At 57.7% G+C, this 25694-nt stretch overlaps 1 protein-coding gene across 6 annotated transcripts in view; it reads right to left on the bottom strand.

Annotated features, from left to right (window-relative positions):
- The window catches only part of ATP2A3 (ATPase sarcoplasmic/endoplasmic reticulum Ca2+ transporting 3), a 37690-nt gene continuing 11996 nt past the window's right edge, over window positions 1-25694 (bottom strand). Inside the window, exons 4-23 of one of the 6 annotated variants that reach the window (XM_031657283.1) lie at window positions 24684-24788; window positions 24358-24496; window positions 23821-23901; window positions 23572-23657; window positions 20042-20506; window positions 17719-17807; window positions 17439-17541; window positions 16119-16250; window positions 15346-15471; window positions 14181-14399; window positions 13396-13731; window positions 11245-11465; window positions 10131-10333; window positions 9069-9154; window positions 6049-6182; window positions 5165-5282; window positions 4426-4543; window positions 3967-4066; window positions 3869-3870; window positions 1314-1550 (exon numbers count right to left, since the gene is read on the bottom strand). In XM_031657283.1, the coding sequence (XP_031513143.1) occupies window positions 1531-1550; window positions 3869-3870; window positions 3967-4066; window positions 4426-4543; window positions 5165-5282; window positions 6049-6182; window positions 9069-9154; window positions 10131-10333; window positions 11245-11465; window positions 13396-13731; window positions 14181-14399; window positions 15346-15471; window positions 16119-16250; window positions 17439-17541; window positions 17719-17807; window positions 20042-20506; window positions 23572-23657; window positions 23821-23901; window positions 24358-24496; window positions 24684-24788 (2883 nt within the window). In that variant the 3' untranslated portion in view covers window positions 1314-1530. Of the gene's footprint in view, window positions 1551-3868; window positions 3871-3966; window positions 4067-4332; window positions 4544-5052; window positions 5283-6048; window positions 6183-9068; window positions 9155-10130; window positions 10334-11244; window positions 11466-13395; window positions 13732-14180; window positions 14400-15345; window positions 15472-16118; window positions 16251-17438; window positions 17542-17718; window positions 17808-20041; window positions 20507-23571; window positions 23658-23820; window positions 23902-24357; window positions 24497-24683; window positions 24789-25694 lie in introns of all 6 variants that reach the window. The other 5 variants (XM_021928578.2, XM_021928577.2, XM_021928579.2 and 2 more) reach the window with 5 other exon arrangements.

Here is a 25694-nt window from a genome sequence, read left to right on the forward strand (position 1 = left end):
TTCCCCCAGACACACGACCTTTATTTCTCTACCAAACAGCGTCAGCAGGTGGGTACAGGGCCCTGCTCCTGCTAAGACCTCCCCACCTCCCCCCAGGAAAGAAGCAGAGAATCTCTGCAGGCACCAGACTCCCCGCCTCCCCCACTGTTTCTCTCACTGGCCCCCCAGAACCTGCGAGAGGGAGGAGGGGGGAGGTATGGGGGAGGTGGCTACAGAACATGGAGCCCATTGGTCTGCAAGGTAGGCTGAGGGGCTTTGGATGTGGGGGACTAGGAAAGGGATGTGAGTCTTGATTTACATATAAAATCATCAGTCCACACACTCTCTAGGAGGGGCCAAGACACAGGGACAGCCCTTGGCGCAGGTTTCTGCTATCCCTCGCTAGTCGTTGCCAAAGTAGCAAAAGCTGAGTTAAGAGAAAATTCTGTCCATCAAAGGCCATCTTCCTCTCATCTGACATGACGCGTTCCTCCAGCGGGGAGGGAGGGAGAGCAGGTGCCCTTGGGGAATCAGCCATCCTTAGTGACATCCTTTCGGCTCATGGGTGTCGTGCGGAGGGGGCGAGGAGTGTGGCCAAGAGTCCAGGAGAGCCCATCAGGCTCAGAGTCCCCCAGCTGTGTAGACGGTGTGGCGCCGCACCCTGGGTTGGTAGAAGGGCGCCATGGTCAGGAACCTGAGGATGTCAGGGGTCTCAGGTACCAGGGACGCGGGTGGCGAGTTGGACCTCTGCATGGCAGACGGGGCGGCAGTGACCCTGAACGTCTCCTGCTCTCAGGACGGGGAACCCTGAGTCCAGGAGGTGAGCAGGGCTGAGGCAGGTCAACTAGACTTTCCCAGCTTGTCTCCTGGGAAAAGCTATCCTCGCTCTGCCCCTCCTCCTGGCTCCTTGTGACGGTCTCTCCGACCCTTCACCCCCGGGGCCCTGCACATATAAACAGAAGCAGCCTCAAGCTCTCAGAAGCCGACTTTGTGGAAGCAGAGCGGAGTGGAGGGGGCTGCCCGCTCTCGCTGTACACAGCTGGGCCCAGATGGCCCCTTCTGATCCCCCAGGGCTGACCCAGTCCCAGACCAGGCACGAAGGGAGGGGTCGGAGCCGGTAAGACGGACCCCCAGGAGTCCTCCGTCCGTGCAGAGGCACCAGTCACCAAGTGAAGGTCCAGCTTCCAAGCAAGGGGGAGCAAGCTCCAGGCAGACTCGTGATTTGGGGCTGGGGGACCCCGGATCTCTGGGTGTGCTGCCAGCTCTGGCTACTTGGCTGCCCCCTCCCAGCCTGCAGCTCCTGGGCCAGAGCTGCAGAGCGGGGAACTTCCCAGTAGAGTCCAAGAGACAGGAATCACAGAGCTCCCAGGCCAGACGGAAGTGGGGACAGAGACTCCAGGACGGGGCCTGGGGATGGCCGTTCTGGCCTCGGGCCTGTCATCTCTCCGGCGGGAAGTGGGCGAGTGTGGTGGCAGGGGTGGGGGCGGAGGCGAACGCATGGACACCATCAGTCTGAGGCACACACCGGAGACTCCACTCCGTTCCCAGCGCTCACTTCTGGCTCTTTTTTTCTGGAAGAAAAACCCGAGAGCGTGTTAAGATGTATGCATAAGGGCACACATCCAGGCAGGTTCCTTCCAGCCCCTTCCATCCTCCACTTCTCCCAGGACAGCCCCAGGCTCCCATGGCCTCCCTTACTCCAGACCTCAGTCTACCCCAGCCCCACCAGACCCCCAGGCTGCAGCCAGGATCCTGCTCTGCAGGACACATCCCTGCAACGTCCCCCACACCTCCTTCTCTCCGCTGTTCCATCAACGCCCCCAAACCCTCCAGTACATACTCTCCGGGTTTTCATTTTGGGGAGTCACTACCCACCATTGTAAGGTTCAGACACCAGGCTCATCCTTGCTTCTCTCGCCCATCACACACACCCAGGCCCGATTTCGCCCAAACTGCGAGAGCTCATCTCTCCCGCTGCCTTCCCCCACCAGGACTCAAGGCCTGCCGCTCTGCCCCCAGCCCAGTCTTACCTTCCCATCATCCTTCTGCCCCTAGCATCAAGCAAAAGCCCAAATCCAGTCCCAACACCCCATTTCATGGTTCCTCACTGTCCTCAGAGTAAACTCTAAGCCTGCCTGTAACCTCCCAGATCTATCCCCCCCAGCCACCACAGCCCAGCCCCCAGGCCTCCCCTGACAGCTGCTCAGCCACACCTGGGCAGAGCCAGGAGGTAGGGCAAGAGGACCGCCCCCAGCCCCCAGCGCTGACCCAGGAGCCAAACTTCTCCCTAGGACACATCCCTCGTAAATGACATAAATCATGGGGAAGCCACAAGCATCGGGCTTCAGAAAAACTTCCCTAAAAGGCCACCCGGCTGGCTTGGGAGCGCAAAGGGTCCTGCTCTCACCCCCGCCCCGTCTGGCTTTAGGAGGCCCCAGGGACTGCAGCGGCGCTGGGCAGGGCTGTCTGGGCTTCCAGCGAGCACATTCCTTGGGGTGCCTCCACCCCACCCCTCAGATGGAGCTGCAGGTACCCAGCCTGTGTCTGTCCTCCAGCAGCCAGGCACCACCTTTCCAAGCCAAACTTCACAGGGGCCACCGCCAACATCTCAAGGAGGTGGAGGTGGAGGTGCTGCAGGGGCCAGCTCCCCGGGGCCAGCTCCCCAGGGCCAGAGCTCTGCCCGCTCCCCAGGTCTGTTCAATGCCACTTGCCCACCTCCTGGTGTTAGTCTCAACCCCTCTTTTTTGGGGAGGGTGGGGGACGGAGTCTTACTCTGTCCCCCCGGCTGGAGTGCAGTGGCTTAATCTCAGCTCACTGCAACCTCTGCCTCCCGAGTTCAAGCGATTCTACAACCTCAGCCTCATGAGTAGCTGGGATTACAGGCACCTGCCACCACATCCAGCTAATTTTTGTATTTTTAGTAGAGACGGAGTTTCACCATGTTGGCCAGGCTGGTCTTGAACTCCTGACTCAGGTGATCCGCCCACCTCAGCCTCCCAAAGTGCTGGGATGACAGGCGTGAGCCACTGTGTCTGGCCCGTTAGTCTCACCCCCTCTTGCCTATCCTCCATGGTTGACACAGTCCTGTGTTGTCCTTACACTCCTCCCATGCTTCCCCACTGCCCTGAGGACAGTGTCCAGGGTCTCTACCTTGGCACTCAAGGCCCTTCGCCCCTCCCCCGGGCCTCACCCCCTCTGCCTTCCACTCTGAACGTCAGCATCTGTGCTCACCCAGCCCTGTTCCACCAGGTTCAATCCTATTCTTTCCAACCACTGCGTTAACCTCAAAGCCTCGAGAAACTTCCCCTCACTCCCCGCAGGCTTGCCTTGCTGAGTGCCCACCTGCACCCTCAACGAAGTCCCTACATGTGTCTGGCCACTCCCTGCACAGGCCAGCTCCCCTGCTCAGCCCCTAGGGAATGACAGACGTAGCTCCCCTGCTCAGTCCCTAGGGAATGACAGACGTAGCTCCCCTGCTCAGCCCCTAGGGAATGACAGACGTAGCTTCCCTGCTCAGCCCCTAGGGAATGACAGACGTAGCTCCCTTGCTCAGCCCCTAGGGAATGACAGACGTGTGATCTATTTATAATCCCTCCACCCCCTCCCCTGGGACACATTCCTGCCAGAGGTGGCCCCCAACGACCCAGCTGCCCCAGTGCAGGCCTCAGTCACTGCCCAGCCCAACCTAGGCCCCCGCACCGCAGTCCAGCCACACAGCCACTGCCTCTGCGTAAATCCCAGGAACGGGAGCTCACCCCGGCTTCCTCCCTCTCTGAGGGGCTCTGACAGCGAGATGATGCTGTGCCCCTGGCCCTGGGAGGTTCAGAATCACCCACTCTCAGAATCCACCGGGCAGAGGCAGGTGGATGGACCCCATGTCCCAGCCCACTTCTCTCCAGCCTGACACCTGCCATCCTGTCCTCTCCACTCCGGGGTTAAGGCAGACCCAGAGCTATGAGCTCAGAAACAACCCTCCCCTTGACCCACCCACAAGGTGACACCAAAGAGGCCAACCCGGTGTGGTCTGGGGTCCAAGAGGCGGTCATCGGCTGCCTACTCCAGGCCTGCGAGACTGTCCTGAGAATGCCTGGATAAAGACAGGCCGGGTGCAGAGGGGTCAGAGGCCGAGGGCCAGAAGAGCACACAGTGCCCTGGCCATGCAGGGAGTGGCAGGTGAAGACAGTGAGGCAGTGCGGCCCGAGAGGTGCTTCCATTGCTGGCCCAGGATCCCTGCAGTGCAAGACCCTGCAGACACCTTGGGTCCCAGTCACCAGAGTCCCTTCATGTCCTCCGCTTGGAGATCCAAGAACGCCTCCCCCGCGTGCAGACAGAGGCTCTGCGCACCGCACCCACCGTGTCCGCTGCAGCCCAGGAGCAGAGGGGCGTGGGGAGGCAGGCTGGAGGCGGGTGGGCAGCAGAGTGGGTGGGAGGGGGCCTCCCACTCACCGTCCACGTGGTTCCGGGACAGGTACTTGAAGGCCTCGTCCAGCAGGATGACAGGCAGAGATATCTGGAGCACCACCACCCACTGGCGCCCGCTCAGTGGGGTCACCTGGAAAATGAGCTGGCGGGGAGGGGAAGGGAGGTTTGGTGAAAGGAAGGACTGGCTGTCCTGTGCCCCAGCCGTCCGCCGGCCTTATCCACCTGGGCTCTGACGGACTCTTATCCCCCTGGGCTCTGACGGACTCTTATCCCCCTGGGCTCTGACGGACTCTCATATCCCTGGGCTCTGACGGACTCTTATCCACCTGGGCTCTGACGGACTCTTATCCCCCTGGGCTCTGATGGACTTTTCGTGAGCACTCCTAAGAACCTCCTGGATGTACCCCCCGATCTTTGTCCACTCAGCTTCCTCTGCCTCAAGGGCCCTCCCCTGCCCTTGCCCACTGGGCCAACTCCCATCCATACTGTTGGGAGGCGGGAGGATTCTGCCCTGGGAAAGCTCGTCTTCCTTCCACCCCAGCCTGGGCACGGTCCCTTCAGCAAGGGGTGTCCCTCTCTTCCATCCCCCAGGTCTGGGAGCTCCTGAAGGTAGGGCCACATCTGGAGGTGGTGGCTGGCCAGACCCCTCACCTCCCTCTCCTCCAGCTGGTTTCCATTGCAGGGGGGCCAGAGGGGCCCAGCGACCAGCCCAGGGCCTGTGATGTCCGGGGACCAGGGCAGTGGGACAGACGGGGTGACTCACAGGCAGGGGCGGCACGAGCAGGATGAGGAAGTGCAGGGCCATGGACATGGCCACAGCCGCCAGCAGCCAGGGGTTCATCCAGGGCGGCATCCGAAGCAGCGACTGGTTCTCCGAGACGCTGCCAAGGCACAGGGCGCTCCCCTTAGGCCGGGGTGCAGGGAGGCCCTGCCATGGGCACCCACCCTGTGGGAGGAGCCTCACCACTTCTCCAGCAGTGCATCACCGTTGCCCGCTCAGCCCGCCAGGGCCTGTCCCAGGCTGGGACCCCTTTCTCTGTCCCTCAGACCTAATCTTGGCTTATTTCTTCAGACCCCAGTTTCAGCCCTCTTTGTCCCCGAGACCTCAATCCGGTCCCCACAGACCCTCAGAATCCCCTCTGGGCCTCTCTGACCCTTAGACCCCAATCCTGGTCCCCAAATCTTTGGATCCCATTCTTGGACCCCCCTGACCCCCAGACCCTAATCCTGGACCCTACTTGGCCCCAGACCTCAGTTCTGGACCCCTCTAACTCCCAGACCTCAGTCCTGGACTCACCTGACCCCTGGAACCCAATGCTGGACCCTTGACCCTCTGATCCCAATCCTGAACTCCCCAAACATCAGACTCCAACCTGAACCCCTTGACCCCAGACCCCAATCCTGGACCTCTCTGACCCCTAGACCTCAGTTTGGGACACTCTTGACCTCTGGACCCCAATCCTGGACCCCCTTGAAACTCTGATCCCAATCCTGAACTCCCCAAACATCAGATCCCAATCCTGGACCCTCTTGACTGGTACACCCCAATCCTGAACCCCTGACCCTCAGACACTGATACTGGAACCCCCAACCCTCACAACTGGCATCAGTCCAAGGCCCCAGCTCCAGGCCCTGCGCCCAGCCCACCTGTTGAGGGCATTGCACATTTCAATGGTCACGAGCACGGACAAGGCCATGGTGGTGGGGAAGCGCGACTCGAACACCTCACAGTCGACACCGGCAAAGAGCGGGTTGTCTTCAGAGCACTTCAGGAAGTTCCTCTGGGGCCACCGTGGCAGGTAGAGAGAGCAGCAGGTCAGGTGAGGGGCTGGTGGGTGGGCGGAGGGAAGCCTCACCCTGCCCTTGGCCCACGCCTGGGCACAACCGTCACACAAAATGCCATCATGGGGTGGGCTGGGGATCCCGGGAGGGGAGCAGGGTTGGGGCAGCGGTGGCGAGATGCACCATGCCAGGGAGAAGCAAGGGTACAGAGTGGGAAAGGCAGAATGTTCTGGAGCAGGAGTGCAGTGGCTCAGAAGGAGAACAGCTGGCATTAGCCTGGGGAGGCTAGCGGGACCCTGGAGACCACTGAATAGGGAAATGCATGGCTAATTTTTGTATTTGTAGTAGAGATGGGGTTTCATCATATTGGTCAGGCTGGTCTCGATCTCCTGACCTCAAGTGATCCACCTGCCTCGGCCTCCCGAAGTGCTGGGATTACAGGCGTGAGCCACTGTGCCTGGCCTTGTTTTGTTTTTGAGACAAGGTCTCGCTCCCATTGCCCAGGCTGGAGTGCAGTGGCGCGATCTCAGCTCACTGTAGCCTTGACTTCCTGGGCTCAGGTGGTTGTCCCACCACAGCCTCCCAAGTAACTGAGACTCCAGGCCTGAGCCATCGCTCTTGGCTAAGTTTTGTATTTTTTAATAGAGATGGGGTTTCGCCATGTTGCCCAGGCTGTTCTCAAATTCCTGGGCTCAAATGATCCACCCACCTTGGCCTCCCGGAGTGCTGGGATTACAGGCGTGAGAGGCCACATGTTTTTATTTGGTGCTGACCATAAAGAAGGGAAAACCTCCTGAACTTTGAACCTGACTCTGCCCACCCAGTGACCAAGGAGGACCAAATCCTCCTGCCAATTGTGCCACTGTTGTCAGGCCTCACCCTGCCACATCTCAATGGCCTATCCATACATGTACACACAAATTAACCAGGCATGATGGCGGGTGCCTGTAATCCCAGCTACTCGGGAGGCTGAGGCAGGAGCATCGCTTGAACCCGGGAGGTGGACGTTGCAGTGAGCCGAGATCGTGCCACTGCACTCCAGCCTGGGCGACAGAGCGAGACTCCGTCTCAAAAAAATAAATAAATAAAAATGTATCAATGGGTCTGTTGCTCTTGCCATAAATGCCCTGCCCAGTGATTCTGGGTTTCACCAGTAAGCACCTGCCACACACACACAGTATCCCCCAGGTCACTGGTCTCACTGTGGCCTCCGGAATTATTCATTAGAAGGTGTGCTGGGGGCTGGGCACGGTGGCTCACGCCTGTAATCCCAGCACTTTGGGAGGCCGAGACGAGCGAATCATGAGGTCAGGAGATCGAGACCATCCTGGTGAACATGGTGAAACCCCATCTCTACTAAAAATATAAAAAATTAGCCAGGCGTGGTGGCGTGCGCCTGTAGTCCCAGCTACTTGGGAGGCTGAGGCAGGGGAATCACTTGAAGCCAGGAGGTGGAGGTTGCAGTGAGCCAAGACTGGAGCTTCTGCCTCACAGGCACATGGAGAGCCCTGGAGGAGCCCATTTCTACTGGTGAGGCCATTGCTCTGCCTACTCCTTCCCTTTGCCGGCCTATTTCCTATTCACTATATCCTGCAAGACCCCCTTTAGTTTTCTTCTCTTTTCTTTTTGAGACTGCATCTTGCTCTATCGCCCAGGCTGGAGTGCAGTGGTGCAATCTTGACTCACTGCAACCTCCGCCTCCCAGGTTCAAGTGATTCTCATGCCTCAGCCTCCCGAGTAGCTGGGAAAACAGGCATCTGCCACCACGCCTGGGTAATTTTTGTTTTTTTAGTAGAGACAGGGTTTCACCATGTTGGTCAGGCTGGTCTTGAACTCCTGACCTCAAGTGATCGGCCCACCTCGGCCTCCCAAAGTGCTGGGATTACAGGCGTGAGCCACCACCCCAGGACGTGTTCTTTTTTTTAGAGACGGGGTCTTCATCTGTTACCAAGGCTGAAGTGCAATGGTGCCATCACGGCTCACTTCAGCTGTGACCTCCTGGGTTCAACTGATCCTCCCACCTCAGCCTCCCGAGAAGCTACAGGCACACATCACCATGCCTGGCTAATTTTTACTTTTTTTTTTTTTGGTAGAGATGGGGTCTCACTATGTTGCCCAGGCTGGCCTCAAACTCCTGGGCTCAAGTGATCCGCCTACCTTGGCCTCCCAAAGCACTAGGATTATAGGCGTCAGCCACCGTGCCCGGCCTCCCCTCAATTTTTTTTTTTTTTCCTTGAGATGGAGTCTCACTCTGTCACCCAGGCTGGAGTGCAGTGGTGTAATCTTGGCTCACTGCAACCTCCGCCTCCCGGGTTCATGTGATTCTCCTGCCTCAGCCTCCCGAGTAGCTGGGATTACAGGTGTGCACCACCACGCCCAGCTAATGTTTGTATTTTTAATAGAGACAGGGTTTCATCGCGTTGGCCAGGCTGGTCTCGAACTCCTGACCTCAGGTGGTCCACCCACCTCGGCCTCCCAGAGTGCTGGGATTACAGGCGTGAGGCACTGCGCCCAGCCCTCCCCTCCATTCTTGATCTCCTCAGTTTGACCCTCCGCCTAAAGTCCTACCATTTAGGGGCTCATTCCTCTGAGGCCTCTACGTTTTAGGGATCCTCTGACGAAGATAAAATACATCTGGCAGTGGGGCCCTTGGTCCCCGCTAACTGACTGGGATGCGGAGGGGCCTTTTGGCTTGGGGGGCCGAGCTGGTGTCTCTGGGTTTCCAGCGGGCTCTGAGCCTGGTTCCCTAGGTGGGGATGTTTATTCGTGTACAGCGAGTGGGGAAGGACACTGCAGGCCCCCCATGCGGCTCTGGACCCATCTCCCCTGGAAGTCCAACAGCTCGAGCTGCAAGTTCAACAACTCCCTGGCCATCCCTTGCTCACCAGCTGGTAGAAGTTGACGTGAGGTCCCTCGGCATCATACAGGAACCACCAGGTGGCAGCAGCCACTGTGGCCAGGCCTACGTACACTGCGGGGAGGGGAGGAGACTGGCTGTAGAGAATGGCGGTGGCTTTCTGGCATCTGTTTCCCCTGCCTAATAATTCCCTGAATTCCGGCAGGGAGCCACCCTTTTCCTCTCTAAGCCATGTGGTTTGCAGGCACCTCCCCTCGATGCCAGTGGTGAGCCCTGGCTGGTCAATCAGCATCTGCCATAACCTGGGCCACAGTGATTGGAGATTAGCAGGTGACCCTGTGTGGGTCGATGACAACAGGCCTGCTGAGACTTTTTGTTTTTGAGACAGAGTCTCGCTCTGTCGCCCAGGCTGGAGTGCAGTGGCGCCATCTCGGCTCACTGCAACCTCTGCCTCCTGGGTTCAAGCGATTCTCCTGCCTCAGCCTCCTGAGTAGCTGGGATTACCGGCACCTGCCAACATACCCAGCTAATTTTTGTATTTTTAGTAGAGATGGGGTTTCACCATGTTGGCCAGGCTGGTCTCGAACTCCTGACCTCAGGTGATCTGCCTGCCTCAGCCTCCCAAAGGGCTGGGGTTACAGGCGTGAGCCACGTGTTGGCTGGGCTGGTCAAACTGACCTCAGGTGATCTGCCCACCTTGGCCTCCCAAAGTGCTAGGGTTACAAGTGTGGGCCATCACGCCCAGCCCAGGCCTGAGACTTTTATTATACTACCAGGAGAGCAGTATGATAAAAGTCTCTCTCTTCTGCTGAATTTGGGGTTGTAATGGAGTGAGCATGATAGCTGGGGCTGCAGCAGCCATTCTGCTACCATGAGGGACACGGGCCTGAGAATGAAGCTGAGGCAGTGCCAAAATATGCCAGTGACACTGAGACCCAGATCCAGCCGTGCCTGGTCTTTTCCATTACATGAGCCCATACAGTTTCTCCTGGTACAAGCCAGGCTGAGTCACACTGCCTGCACCTTGCAAGCCTGATACAAGGCTCTTAGGAAGCTTAGGAACACCACGGAGGGCTCAGGCCCCACTCACCTCCGATAGCCAGGTATCGGAAGAAGAGCCAGCCACTGATGAGGGCTTCTCGGGGGTTCCGGGGCAGCTTCTCCATGATGTCCAGGTCTGGCGGGTTGAAGCCCAGAGCCGTGGCAGGTAGGCCGTCTGTCACCAGGTTCACCCAGAGAAGCTGCACAGGGATCAGGGCTTCGGGCAGGCCCAGAATTGCCGTGAGGAAGATGCTGGAACAGAGTCATGGGCTCTAGCCCCCAGTAGGCCCAGCCCCCACCAGACGGAGGCTCCAGCTCTTGCTCAGACCCAAGGCTGGGAGCTCACCCACTGTCTCCAGGGCAGCCCCTCCTTCCTCCGCTAGCTCTGATGTGAAGGGTGTGTATACACAGCTCTGCCTCGGGCCTGGCTAGCCCTGCCTTCCCCAGTCCCAGCTCTGGATCCTGGACATACCTGCTCTTTAGGCCTAGCAGAGGCCAGGTACACACACACACACACGAAGACGGCATGCCCAAGCATCAGACATGTGCAAAAACCTAGCACGTGCCACACCATCCCGCAAACACAAGCAAACACCTACACGTCTGCCGTGAGGTGCAGAGATCCAGAATCCATCCATGTCCAGCAACACACATGCTCACCACTCCCCACAGGCATCCACACATGTGAATACAAGCGTGTGCACAGTCACACGCCGGCACACATACTTCTGCTTGTACTCACGCTCAAAACGCACAAGGACACACATGCATACATATATACGTTACACACACCTCTCAGGCACTCAGGCCACGTGCACACAAACACACATCCGCACACGGACACACACATGACTGCCTAAAGGTGTGGATTTTCTCTCATCTTGCTAATCTGCAAGTGGGAAGTTGGTGGCTGGAGGGCTGAGAGGCGACTCTTCAGGCACCTCCTTGGGTGCTGGGGTGACCATGATCCAGAGGTCACCAGGGCCTCTGGAGAATGATGAGGTGTTCACTGTCCACTCCAAGGTGGGACCCTGGAAGGCCCCAGCCAGGGTAGGGCACAGGCCCCTCCATCCCTGCAGCTCGGCCGAGGAACAGGCATTTTCCCCGTCTCAGGGGCACAGAGCAGATTGAGAGGGCCGCGAGGAGGGAGTGCCCGGCCTCACCAGACGACCTCGCCAACATTGGAGGAGATGAGGTAGCGGATGAATTGCTTCATGTTGTTGTAGATGGCCCGGCCCTCCTCCACCGCAGCCACGATGGAAGCAAAGTTGTCATCGGACAGCACCATCTCTGCCGCCGACTTGGCCACGGCCGTGCCTGAGCCCATGGCGATGCCGATCTCTGCTTTCTTCAGGGCCGGTGCATCGTTTACTCCGTCACCAGTCTGTGGACCAGGTCAGGTAGGGCTGTGCCTGAGAAACTTCCCTTCCACCTCCCCATCTCCTCTCAGCTCAGCCCACACCCAGTCTTAGGGGATGTCCCAAAGGAAGCAGACAGCTGGACAGAACAAATGGTGGGTTCAAGAATGAACTTAGAAACTGGGCAGAGGATGAGGCTGAGGAGAAGGCAAGGGGTGCAGACCAGGACAAAGCTGGGGAGAATATCAAGCGTGAGGTCAGGGAAGACGATGAGGTGGGGATGGGGATGACGGTGAGTCAGCAATGAGGGTAGGGATGCAGTCGAGGTTGGATGTGGGGTGGAAACTGAGGTGAGGGAGAAAGCTGAGGTCAAGTCAGGAATGAAGTCAAGGGGATGGCCCAGGTAAAGAGCCAGGCAGGTGCTGCAGTCAAGTCGAAGATCGAGGCAAAAGCAGGGGCCAAGTCAAGGTCCACATGAGGAGTGATGGCAAATGACATGAAGTCTGGAGTTGCAGTCAAGGTCAAATTGAAAGCCAGGCTGGGTACGGTGGCTCACGCCTGTAATCCTAGCACTTTGGGAGGCCGAGGCAGGCGGATCACAAGGTCAAGAGATCGAGACCACCCTGGCCAACATGATGAAACCCTGTCTCTAGCAAAAATAAAAAAATAAACTGGGCATGGTGGCTGATGCCTATAGTCCCAGCTACTCAGGAGGCTGAGGCAGGAGAATTGCTTGAACCCAGGAGGCGGAGGTTGCAGTGAGCTGAGATCGCGCCATTGCGCTCCAGCTTGGGTGACAGAGTGAGACTCTGTCTCAAAAAAAAAAAAAAAAAGGCTATAATCTGATACAACAATGCAGACAGATCTCAAAAAAAGCCCAAAACCAAAATAGTCCATACAGTATGATTCCATTCATTTGAAAATCTATGGCAGATAAAACTCATAAACGGTGGAAAAATCAAAACAGTGATTGCCGTTGTGTGACAAAGGACAGAGATGGGGAAGGAGTGTGCGGGAACTTCATGAGTTGATAGTAATGTGTCATATCTTTTTTTTTTTGGAGATGGGGTCTCAAACTCCTGGACTCAAGCAATCCTCCTGCCTTGGCCTCCCAAAAGTGCTGGAATTACAAGCATGAGCCACAATGCCTGGCATTTTCCTATCTTGAATAAGGCTGTGAGTTACACAGGTGTGAGCATGTTCCTAAACTCATCAGACGATACAGTGAAGATCTGTGTGTTTCATTGAAGGCAAATTTTACCTCAAAAAGGAAAAACAGAACCATAAACAACATTGCTCTCTGGTTAATATGTATTCTAAAGTAGGTGAGGAAGAAGTATGCCGATATCTGCAACTGACTTTGAAATACACTTCAGAAAGGATAGGCTAGGGATGGGCAAAGAATGGCTGGATGGACAGGTATGTGATAAAGCAAATACAATAAAATGTTAGTTGTAGAATCTAGATGACAGATATGTAGGTGTTCAGAATAAAATTATTATTATTATTTTCAGATGGAGCCTCACTCTGTCACCCAGGCTGGAGTGCAGTGGCGCGATCTCGGCTCACTGCAACCTCTGCCTCCCGGGTTCAAGCAATTCTCCTGCCTCAGCCTCCCGAGTAGCTGTGATTACAGGCATGTGCCACCAGGCCCGACTAATTTTTGTACTTTTAGTAGAGACGGGGCTTCCTCATGTTGGTGAGGCTTGTCTCGAACTCCTGACCTCAAGTGATCTGCCCACCTCAGCCTCCAAAGTGCTGAGATTACAGGCGTGAGCCACTGCGCCTGGCCCAGAACAACATTATTTAAATTTCTCTTTGTATTTGAATTTTTTGGTAATAAGATGTTAGAAAAGGTAAGAAGGAGGCAGAGGGGAGAGTTGCCCGGCTTGCTTCTTTCCACGCCCTGTGGCCCCGCTCATCACCCGCTCCTGGGGCTCCAGGCTGTGGCCTCACCATGGCGGTGATCTCGTTAAAGGACTGCAGGTTCTCCACGATGCGGGACTTGTGTGCGGGCTCCACGCGGGCGAAGCAGCGGGCGGTGCGGCAGGCATGGCGCTGCTGCTCGGGGCCGAGGTCATCAAACTCGCGGCCTGTGTAGGCCTTGCCCGCCACGTCTTCCGTGTCCCCAAAGATGCCAAGCCTGCGGCAGATGGCCACGGCAGTGCCTTTGTTATCGCCCGTGATCATGACCACGCGGATGCCCGCCTGGTGGCAGCGTGTGATGCAGGCAGCCACCTCAGGCCGCGGCGGGTCCAGCATGCCCACGCAGCCCACGAAGGTCAGGTCAGTCTGTAGGGAGGGGGCAGATTGAGACCATCCCTGACCTACCACCAGCCCAGCTGCTGCAGGGAGACGCGGCTCCCGCACCCGCCCCGTCCTGCGGGGAGACTCCGGCCTCAAGACCTGCCTGCACTTTGCGGGGAGACCGCCCCCGACTCGGCCCCAAGTGGGGAGAGACTCCGGCCTCAAGACCCTCGGGCCTGCATCATGGGAGACTCCGCCTCCCAAGACTCCCGCCTGGGTCCCATGGGAGACTCCTGGCCTCATGACCCGCCTGCATCATGGGACAACTGGCCCCCAAGACTCACCTGCACTCGCGGAGACTCGGCTCCCGCACCCGGCCCCTCAGACTGCCGGGAGAGTCGGGCTCTCGCACTCCGCCTTCATCAAGTGGGGGGAGAAGAAAGCCGCCTCGCACTCCTCGGCCTCCGCACGAGAGAATCGGCTCCCGCACCCACCTCGTACTGCACAAACTTGCTGCAGTCGTCCAGCTCCATGTCCTCCTTCCTCGGGGGCACGTCCCGGGTGGCCAGTGCCAGGCAGCGCAGCGTGTCTGAGCCTGAGCCCCAATCCCGGATCTTTGCCAGGATCTGCTCCCTGGAGGCGGGGGTCAGGGGTGCTGTGTGGCTCCCCACGCGGACTGAGCTACAGCGCTCGATCACACTCTCAGGGGCCCCCTGCGAGGCAGGGAGAGGGAGAGGAGGCAACTCGTCAGTCAGGACCCCTCCCCTCCCTCCTGCCCAAACTCAGGAAACGGAGACTAAGACATGGGGAAAGGCCACCCAAGGCTACACACACAAGGCAGGGACCAGAATCCGTTCTTTGAAAGTTCAGAGTGAGAACCCAGTGGGTCCCCCTGTGAGACAATCTAAAGGGAAATGGGGGGAGTGCTGGGGTGGGGGCGGCCACACACCTAGCGATGCCCTTCCCCCACCAGCCCACAGCCGACCCGGGCAATGCTGTGTTTTGCAGGCAGGGGTGGGAACGGCATCTCCTGCAGGCCCTGCCTCCCTGGTGCTACTCGGGTTCCAATTTGGTAGGGGCCTTAGCAGCAGGGAGGCAGGCTGAACCCTGCCTGGGGTCCAGAAATAGAGCCACGCACAGGGTGTGGCAGGCATAGCCCTGGGAAGGGGGCCCAGGGGTGACAGGCCCCTCAGTGGCCTCAGGTCTCACCTCCGACCTCACCCCGGGCCTAGAAACAGTCTCTAAAGCTCCTTCAATGGCTTCTCCTGCTCCTAAAAGGTCACCCGGACACTAACTTTTCCAAGTGGCTGAAGCTCTCAGTACAGAAGCCTTTTCGTTTCAAAAGGGGTTTAAACCTTCCTTGCAGGGTGTAGCTAGAGCTGTATTTCCCCCTCCAGGTTTGGGAGCAGCAATGGAGACGCTGCAGACAGTGGTCTGCACGGGAGTTGATTCCTTTCCCTCCCTGGGACTCAGTTTCCGAAACACGGAGCACCAAGGGTGGCACCAACCACCCCCACACCACCGGTTAGAGGCAAAAGGGGCTCCTGAGAACTTCTAACCCAACCCTGTCATTCACACGGGGAGACTGGGGCTCACAGAGGAGCGTGGATGACCAGGTGCCCCAGGGTGCGCAGGGGCCCAGGCCAGACAGGCCCCCACCTTCACAAACATCTTGCTGCCCTGGCCGGCAGGGTGAGGGCGGGTGGGCGTGCAGTAGACGGACATGGACTTCCGGTCTCGGGAGAACTCCAGGGTGAACTCTTTCCGCATCAGCTGCTTGATGACCTGCGGGGTCCAGGCAGGTCAGGGCATGCAGGACAGAGCCAGCGACTCTCGCCTGCCTTCCCACCAGCTGCTTGTCCCCAAAAGAGACTCTTGCTTTGTGTGGGATAACATCTGTGCTCCTCTGACCCTGCCATTCAAGGCCTCCCTTTCCCTCTCCGGCCCCAGAAATGGCAATACGCTGCCATTTCCTGACCATGCTGTGTGCAGACTAACTCTAAACCCTTGTCCGCACTCAGCCTTCTCCCTGCTTTTCTCCAAGTCTGTCTTCACTGTCAGCCGGGAGCGGTGGCTCACGCCTGTAATCCCAATCCCAGCACACTGCGAGGCTGAGGTGGGCGGATCACCCGAGGTCAGGAGTTTGAGACTAGCCTGGACAACATGGTGAAATCCTGTCTACTAAAAAATGCAAAAATTAGCCGGGTGCAGTGGCACACGCCGGGAGATTGAGGCACAAGAATCACTTGAACCCGGGAGGCGGAGGTTGCAGTGAGCCAGGACTGCACCACTGTATGCACCTGGGCGACAGAACAAGACTCTGTCTCAAAAAAAAAGAAAGAAAAAAGACTTCACTGTCCTCTCTGCCTTCTCCAGATGTCCCAGAAACCCCAGCCATGCAGCTGGAGGCCTGAGCCCCCAGCCCTGCTCACCGCGTTACAGGCGCCAGCTCGCTCCACCCGGGACAGGGCCTGCAGGTCGGTGTCAAACACGTTCATCTTCTCCACCAGGCACGTCAGAGCTGTCTCCGTGGCCTCTCCCACCTTCTCGTACACACCCTTGGCCTGGCAAGGACCCAGGGGATAGGAAGTGAGGAGCAGGCAGCCTCCAGCCTGTGCCCCCAGCCTCACTCACTCCTTGCCCCGAAGCTGCCTTTGCTGAAGTTCTGTGTAATCTCCTTTACACAGGTCTGTGAGCCCTTCCGAGCCTGGCTGCCCTGCGGTTGGGGTGGTGTCTGACACTGACATTCAGCCCCCCACCCTGGCATTGATCGCCACACACCTTCCCTGCCCTCCGCCTGCATCTCCGTCCACTTCCTGTCAGCCTCCTTCACCGGTTTCTGCTGTCCGGGCCTGCTCCCGCCCTCCCACCTGCCCTCCCTGGGGCCCTTTGCTGAGCCCCAAGCCCACATGTCCAGCTGCCTGCTGAACCTTGTTCCCTGGGGACCCTTCAGGCCACCCCTCCCGCTCTCTGTATTTGCCACTCCAGTGGCAGCCCCAGCCAACAGAGCCACCAGGAGCCACCCCGGCCTCCTCCCTCTCTCTTCCACCTAACCAGTCACCAAGTCCCAGGATTTTCAGCTCCTAAATATCTCTGACCCGTGCCTTCTCCCCTCTCCCCGAGGCTTCAGCCAGGGCTCCGCCCGCATCTCTCTAGCCTGAATGACCACACAGGCCTCCCTGACTTCAGTCCTCTCCTGTCTGTCTGTCCTCCACACGGAAGCCTCGGTGATCTTCTGTAAATGTACATCTGACCGTGTCACTGTCCTGCTCAGAACTCTTCGGTGGTGCTCTACTGCCCTTAGCTTGGCCTCGGACTGGGTCTGGCCAAGGACCTTCCCTTGGGCAGATGCCTGCTGCATGCCCATTCCACTGCCCCAGCCACGTGAACGGCAGTCAACGCCTAAGTCGCAGGAGGCTTTAACTGAATGTGGGCCTTTTGTGGGCTGCGCCTTCTGCTTCAAACGTTTTCTTAGTCCTGTTCCCCAAATCTTTTTCCTCCACAGGTTTCCCCAGCCCTTCAGCCCCTTCCATGGTAGTCCCCCACGGCCCAAGAGCTCTGGGGGAGGGTTCTGAAGCCTGTCTGAGGAAAGGGAGGGGCGGCAGAGAGTGGTGGGCAGGGGTAACCGTGCTCCCTGGGTGTGGCACTTCCAGGGTGCAAGGGCTGCCAACCCTGGGAGCTTTGAGGCTGGGAAAAGGGTCTGTCCTGGTGGCCGGCATACTAGGGAGGTCATGAAAGGGGGTGGGGCCCACCTCATTGTAATCCAGCGCCGAGTCGTTGCACAGGGCACAGATGGTCGCCAGCTCCACCAGCCCATCGAACTGGCCACAGCGCACAGGCAGATTCCCCTGCCGCCTGTGGGGCCAGGGCGGTCACCACGAGGACCTCGGCCCCGCCCCCGGGAGGGGCTCCGCCCCTGGCCCCGCCCCCGGAGGGGCTCCGCCTCCTGGCCCCGCCCCCAGGGGCCTCCCATGGACACCTCGGCCCCGCCCCCAGGCCGCCCGCCCGCCAGTCCCCTGGCCCCGCACTCACACTTCGCCCTCGGGGGTATACGTGGTACCCGAGATGGTGAACTCGTGCAAAAGGCAGGAGCCCGCATCGGCCTCGGCTACCACGAACATCTGGGGAGCGCAGGGGCGTGCTTAGGCGGGCGAGGTCGCCTCCCTCCTCCCTGGGCGGCCAGATTGAATAAAGCCCGACCCCAGGGTGGGGTCCTGCAGGCCCCCTGCCCCACCAAGAGCCAAACCAGCCTGGCCGTCCGCCCCACCAGGAGGGAAATAGAACGCAGGGTCCAGGCTGAGGCAGGGACTGTCTGCTCTGCCAGGTGTGTCCCGCTCCGGTTTGTCCAAATGTCCTGGACTTCTGAGGGATTTATGGCAGATTCTTCAATGCTGTGGGGGCAGCTGCCAGCTTGAGAGAGCCCTGAGCTAGGCAGAAAGCCTGAGTCCTTACCCATCTCACTGTGTGACCCCTGGCCAAGTAGCTGAGCCTCAGTTTCTCCACTAGTAACATGGGAACCGCCCCCTCCTTTGCCTTCAAGGAAATGAGTTCCTGGCCTTCAAGGGAGATGTCCCCAGAGAGTGAGTCCCTGCCCCAGGGCCTGATGGGTCACCCAGTCCCCACCTGTGCACCTCAGGGACAGGGGGGCTTACCTGGCCCAGGATGCCTATTTCTTTGCCTGTTCAGCCAGCTCTGCTGGGGAGACAGTTCTCGCTTCCTGGACGTGGCCTCGCTGCACATTCTCAAGCAAATGGCCAGCCCAGTGCCCAGTAGATACATAATAAGTGTCCTTTCCTTCCCACTCTCCTCCCTACTCCTGGGGATAGTCACCCAGCAAGCACAGCCCAGCATCCAGCACGTAAGGCCTCTACAACTTCCCCACCCTGCACTTTTAAAATGTTTGTTATTAGCTGGGCACGGTGGCTTACGCCTGTAATCCCAGCACTTTGGGAGACCGAGGTGGGTGGATCACGAGGCAGGTGCATCATGAGGTCAAGCTTGATCGAGACCATCCTGGCCAACATGGTGAAACCCCGTCTCTACTAAAAATACAAAAATTAGCCAGGCGTGGTGATGTGTGTGCCTGTAATCCCAGCTACTCAAGAGGCTGAGGCAGGAGAATTGCTTGAACCCAGAAGGCAGAGGTTGCAGTGAGCTGAGATCGTGTCACTGCACTCCAGCCTGGGCGACAGAGTGACACTCTATCTCAAAAAAAAAAAATCTTTATTAGGGTCGGGCATGGTGGCTCAGGCCTGTAATCCCTGCACTTTGGGAGGCCGAGGCAGGTGGATCACTTGAGGTCACAAGTTACAGACCAGCCTGGCCAACATGGTGAAACCCCATCTCTACTAAAATACAAAAATTAGCTGGGCTGGTGGCATTACGCCTGTAGTCCCAGCTACTTGGGAGGCTGGAGGCAGGAGAATCGCTGAACCTGAGGCAGAGGTTGCAGTGAGTTCAGATCATGCCACTGCACTCCAGCCTAGACAACAGAGTGAGAGTCTGCCTCAAAAAAAAAAAAAAAAAAAAAATGCTCATTCTTAGTCAAGAAACACGTGTTTAAATAAAATCCTATAAGGGCTTTTAGCAGGACAGTAAAGGTTGCCAGCACCCCTCCCCAAAAGCAGCCTTTGATGGGCTCCTAGAAGGCCTTAGGGTCTCAGAATACAGAGCCTAGGTTACCAAGCCCAGTGGGCAGATATGAAAACAGCGGTGACAGAGAGGCACTGCGGGCCTGGGAAGGGTGGGGAACCCATAGCCTTCACCATCTCCCCACTCACCCATCTGCTGGGCCAGGAGGAGCCTTCTGCCCCATGGACCTGCTGAAGTCGCAGCCAGAATCCCTTGGCCATGTGGGCGGCGGGCCCAGGATGTGGGAACAAGTGCCAGGGAATGAATAATTCCTGCCCCGGCCCTTCCCGGGTTACCGGAGCTGGCTTATCTGGTGACAGGTGTTGACTGCACAGAGCCATGATGGGGCAGGATGGAACCCGGGTCCAGGTCCAGCTTGATTCCTATGCCAAGGCTGAGCTTGAGCCTCTCCTTTGTCCTTTACGTTTACCTAGCAGGCCTCACACAGCCAGGCTTCCAATGAGGAGACTGAGGTTAACAGACTGTCAGCAACCTGGCCAGGGCCCCACAGTGCCACACAGGCCTCAGTGACATGAGGCTACCCAGGCATGATTTGCTATAGCCTCCCTGTCATCTCATGAAAACCTAGACCTGCTCTGGGCCAAGGGGCAGCCCACAGGTTCTCTCCTCCATCCCTCACTGAAAAGGAGGTGGGGGAGAGACCCAGAGAGGTAGCCCAGCCCGCTTAGCAATGCACAGCAACATCAAGCTGGCCGTCACTCACCCGGCAGACAGACATCTGATTGGTGGTGAGCGTGCCCGTCTTGTCGGAGCAGATGACCGAGGTGCAGCCCAGGGTCTCCACGGAGGGCAGGCTTCTCACGATGGCGTTCTTGCGTGCCATGCGCCTCGTGCCCAGTGCCAGGCACGTAGTGATGACGGCCGGGAGGCCCTCGGGGATGGCTGCCACAGCCAGGGCCACGGCGATCTTGAAGTAGTAGACAGCGCCGCGCAGCCAGGAGCCACCATGGGCCGGGTCGGCAAAGTGGCCGATGTTGATGACCCATACGGCCACGCAGATCACAGAGATGGCATGGGACAGCTGCCGCCCAAACTCATCCAGCTTGCGCTGCAGCGGCGTCCGCTCGGGCTCCACTGCCGCCATCTGGCTCCGGATCTTGCCCAGCTCCGTGTGCAGGCCGGTGGCCACGGCCACACCCACTGCTTTGCCCGAGGCGATATTGGTGCCCTGGCCGAGGGAAAGACAAGGAAAAAGCTGCTCAGCAGCCAAGCCGGACCCCTGACTCCCTCAAGCCAGAGTAAGGCACTTCTCCTTCTACCCGGCTTTCCTTTTCTCCATGTTGCTAGTGCGTCCAGACTTCTGTCGCTAGGTATGCATTGGCTCCCTGCTGCCTTCCCATGACAGTGTCAGCTCTAAGAAGGCAGGGATTGGGTTCATCGCCGTATCCCCAGTGCCTAGCATGGGGCCGGGCACAGAGGAGGCACGGGGGCTGATACCGATAATATAATGGACCAGCACAGCACAAGCATCCGTCCCGCAAAATGTGATTCATAAACAACCACTATAGCCACACAGGAGCACAGCTGACTACGAACTCAATAAACAGCCCATTAATATTTACTGAAAAATCCACAAAACCTGAGCCTCAGCTCATCCATTTCCAACGCTCCAGTAAAATCCTCAATTCCTAGCATAAGGGACAGCCAGCCTTGTGGCTTGGTGTCCTCTTCTGTAAAGTGATCCAGCAGAGGCCCCAGATAGTTTTTCGGAGGAGGCTGAGAACTCGGTACCCCTTCAAAAGCATGTGCTGTTGAGGCTGGTGAGAGGGCAGGCCCCAGCCTCTCTTCTTTTTTTTTTTTTTTTTTTTTTTTGAGACGGAGTCTCGCTCTGTCACCCAGGCTGGAGTGCAGTGGCCAGATCTCAGCTCACTGCAAGCTCCACCTCCCGGGTTCACGCCATTCTCCTGCCTCAGCCTCCCGAGCTCTCTTCTGTCTTAAGCGATGCAGCTCAAGTCCCCAACATGCAGGGCCCAGCCAGACAACCTTCCTCCAAAGCTTCTTTTTATTATTACTTTAGAAAATTTTTTTTAATTTTGAATTTTAGTAGAAATGAGGTCTCACTATGTTGCTCAGGCTAGTCTCAAACTCCTGAGCTCAAGTGATCCTCCTGCCTTGGCCTCCCAAAGGGCTGGGATGATAGGCATGAGCTACCAGGCCCGGCCCCTCCAAAGCTTCTTAGTGACAGCTGCTGATACTGGAGCAATGGCTGTCACCATTGCTCCCCACGCCAAGGCAGGTGCCAGGGAATAGAAGCCTGTCCAAGGCTTCCATGCAGCTAGGTAGGCCCCTCTCAAGAAGAGTTCTGGGCTAGGCGTGGTGGCTCACACCTGTAATCCCAGCACTTTGGGAGGCCAAGGCGGGTGGATCACCTGAGGTCAGGAGTTAGGGACCAGCCAGGCCAACATGGCGAAACCCTGTCTCTACTAAAACACAAACATTAGCTAGGCATGGTGGCATGTGCTTGTAATCCCAGCAGCTTGGGAGGCTGAGGCAGGAGAATGGCTTGAACCCGGGAGGCGGAGGTTGCAGTGAGCTGAGATTGTGCCACTGCACTCCAGCCTGGGCGACAGAGCGAGACTCTGTCTCAAAAAAAAAAAAAAGTTGGCCGGGCACGGTGGCTCACGCCTGTAATCCCAGAACTTTGGGAGGCTGAGGCGGGCGGATCACAAGGTCAGAAAATTGAGACCATCCTGGCTAACACGGTGAAACCCCGTCTCTACTAAAAATACAAAAAAATTAGCCGGGCGTGGTGGCGGGTGCCTGTAGTCCCAGCTACTTGGGAGGCTGAGGCAGGAGAATGGCGTGAACCCGGGAGGCAGAGCTTGCAGTGAGCGGAGATCGCGCCACTGCCCTCCAGCCTGGACAACACAGCAAGACTCCATCTCAAAAAAAAAAGTTATGGGTGAGTTTCACTTTCTTCATTCCTCTTCCCTCAGGAAGTTTTCTATCCCCTTATAACTTGTGGCCTGGGCCACTGTCTGACTGGCCTGACCCTTCCTTGTGGCCCCAAATGCTCCTTGCTGGCCTCAGGCTATTGCTGGGCAGCTGTGAGTATCACTTGCTAACTTTCTCTGAGGCCACGGAGGCAGGTCTCTCCCCCAAAAGCTGAACCCATCGCTCTCCCTGAGAAGAGCCGGGCATCATGCCTTGTGGGTCAGTTTTCCTGTCGGAGAACGGACTATGCCCACCATCCTCCACCACTCTGGCAGACCTCTTTCCACTACAGCGTTTCTATTGAGTGATTACAGGGGGTCTCTGCCCCTCTCCAGGAGAAGGCAAGGTCTCCCAGCAGAAATCCAGGATGTCGGAGTTCATCCCAGCTCTGCCACTCACTGGCTGTGTGACCTTCGGCAACTTACTTAATCTCTCTGTGCTTGTTTCCTTGCTGGAAAATATTGATAACAAGCATAACAAGAGTACTTACTTCAAAGATTTGGTGTAAAGATTAAATAAGCTAATATGTGTAAAGGGCTTAGAACAGTGCCAGGCACACAGCCCCCAGTAAACATGAGCTATTATTACTATAAATTTGCATGTATTGTCAAGAATTGATGAGGTTCTTCCCCATAGGACTTTAGTTGATTAATCTTAATGTTGGGCCGGGTGCAGTGGCTCATGCCTATAATCCTAGCACTTTGGGAGGCCAAGGCGGGCGGACCACTTGAGGTCAGGAGTTTGAGACCAGCCTGGTGAACATGGTGAAACCCTGTTGCTACTAAAAATACAAAAATTAGCCAGGTGTGGTGGCAGGTGCCTGTAGTCCCAGCTACTTGGGAAGCTGAGGCACAAGAGTAGCTTGAACCTGGGGGGTGGGGGTTGCAGTGACCCGAGATTGTACCACTGCATTCCAGCCCGGGCAACAGGGCCAGAAAAAACAAATCTTTTTTTTTTTTTTTTTTTGAGACAGAGTTTTTGCTCTTGTCACCCAGGCTGGAGTACAGTGGCGTGATCTTGGCTCACCGCAACCTCCACCTCCCGGGTTCAAGCGATTCTCCTGCCTCAGCCTCCCAAGTTGCTGGGATTACAGGCACGCATCACCACACCCAGCTAACTTGTTGTATTTTTAGTAGAGACAGGGCTTCGCCATGTTGGCCAGGCTGGTCTCGAACTCCTGACCTGAAGTGATCCACCTACCTCAGCCTCCCAAAGTGCTGGGATTACAGGCATAATAATCTTAATGTTGTTATTTTTATCATTGTCTGGGCAAAGGCCTCAGACATTTGAGGGACTTACAGAAAACAGCATGTTCTTCTTGTCCTGGTTCACAGCTCTGGGGTCTGAGATGGCCTCTGTGTGCTTGGTCACGGACACAGATTCACCTGGTCATGGAATCAGAGATGAGAAGCCCCACATGAAGACACACCCATCCCGTGGCCCCACCCCATGGTCCCATCCCGTGGTCCCACCCCGTGGTCCCATCCCGTGGTCCCATCCCGTGGTCCCGGTCCACTAGGTCCCAGCCTCCCGGCAGGGGGGCCTCACCCGTCAGGATGGACTGGTCCACTCGCAGCGTGGTGGACTTGATCTCGATGAGGCGGAGATCAGCAGGCACTTTGTCCCCCACTGTGCGGGGAGAATGACTTGGCTGAGAGTGGCTTTGGGCACCACCAGCTGGGAAAAGCCAGAAGGGTTCCCAGGACCCAAGGCTGGGGCTGGGCGTCGAGTGCCTGAGCTGTGATCGCTCTGGTGGACCCCTGTCCCTCTGGCCCACAGTCTCATCTGTCCAACAGGGTTTTGGCCAAAGGGCTTTGGAGGGATCTGACGGCCACCCCCTCTGTGCATACAGCCAGAATGATGGTGGCACAGACAGGGATGGGGCTTCCAGGCCCACATAATAAAAGAAGGAGGCCCCTATGGGAGGCTGAGGCAGGAGGATTCCTTGAACCTGGGAGGCGGGAGGTTGCAGTGAACCGAGATTGCGCCACTGCATTCTGGTCTGGGCAACAGAGCAGGACTCCATCTCAAAAATAAAATAAAATAAAAATAAAATAAAATAAGAAGAGGAGGCCCCTGGCATACCCGCCACTTCTACAATGTCCCCTGGGACGATGTCCCGGGCACGGATCCTCTGCACGCCCTTGCGGTCCGAGCGGATCACCTTGCCCATCTCAGGCTCATACTCCTTCAGGGCCTCGATGGCACTCTCGGCGTTGCGTTCCTGCAGAACAGAAGGCAGGCGGGCGGTCTGCCCTGCTGCCCCCGGCAGGCCGCCCCCTTGGAGTGACTCCCCTGGGGCCTGGGATGGAGCTAGAAGCAGAAGGGTCTGCAGGATGCCAGCACCAGGTGGAGGGCACTCCTAGTGGCTGGGAGACCCCTGGCCCAGTCCCACCCCCAGTGCCTCCCACCTGCCACACGCCCACAATGGCATTGGCCACGAGGATCAGCATGATGACCAGGGGCTCCACGAAGGCGGTCGTGGTCTCCTCGCCCTCCTCGAACCAGGCCAGGACCTGCAAGATCACAGCTGGTGAGCTCAGGCCCTGCTGCTGGCCAAGATCTGCTCTTCTTTTCCTTGGCACCCCAGATCTCCTGTCTGCTCCCCTGCTTTGCGGAGATAGCACTGGGGAGCCCTTGGCTTGGAGAGGGCCACTCCTCTGAGAAGGCCTTGGCATAGGATGCCCACCCCACAGGAGTGACCACCCCACCCAGGCCAACCTTCAAGGCTGTGGGGCAGTGGGACGGGTGCCTGCCCAGGCCTTACTGTCTGCCTGGAGCAGAGCATCTCAGTGTAGTCCCCAGACCAGCAGCAGCAGCGGCTGGGAACTTGTAAGAAATGTTGATCTCAGGGCCTCTCCCAGACCTCCTGAATCACAAATTCTGGGGTGGGGCCCAGTCATCTGTGTGTCAGCAAGCCTACGGATTCTTTTGAGACAGAGTCTTGCTCTGTTGCCCAGGCTGGAGTGCAGTGGCTCGATCTTGGCTTACAGCAACCTTCGCTTCCCAGGTTCAAGCAATTCTTGAGCCTCAGCCTCCTGGGTAGATAGGATTATAGGCGTCCACCACTATGCCTGGCTAATCTTTTTATATTTTAGTAGAGATGGGGTTTCACCATGTTGCCCAGGCTGAATTCCTGAGCTCACCCGCCTCGGCCTCCCAAAGTGCTAGGATTACAGGTGTGAGCCACCGCAGCCAGCCAAGCCCAGGTGATTCTGATGCACACATCCAAAGCCCACTAGGCAGCGAAGTATCACTGGGAATGGAGGAAGAGCAAGGAGAAGCAGCCAAGAGGAGGCTGCAGGAGGTTCAGACCCCAGAGTCCTTGTGGGGGCACTGGGACCCACGAAAGGGGCTCCGGCAGCAGCACTCAGGCAGGGGCAATGTGCCCCCCAGGGGCATCTGGCAATGTCCGAAGACAT

The sequence above is a fragment of the Papio anubis genome, chromosome 17 (genome assembly GCF_008728515.1).
Source record: "Papio anubis isolate 15944 chromosome 17, Panubis1.0, whole genome shotgun sequence".
In the NCBI taxonomy this organism is placed as follows: Eukaryota; Metazoa; Chordata; class Mammalia; order Primates; family Cercopithecidae; genus Papio; species Papio anubis.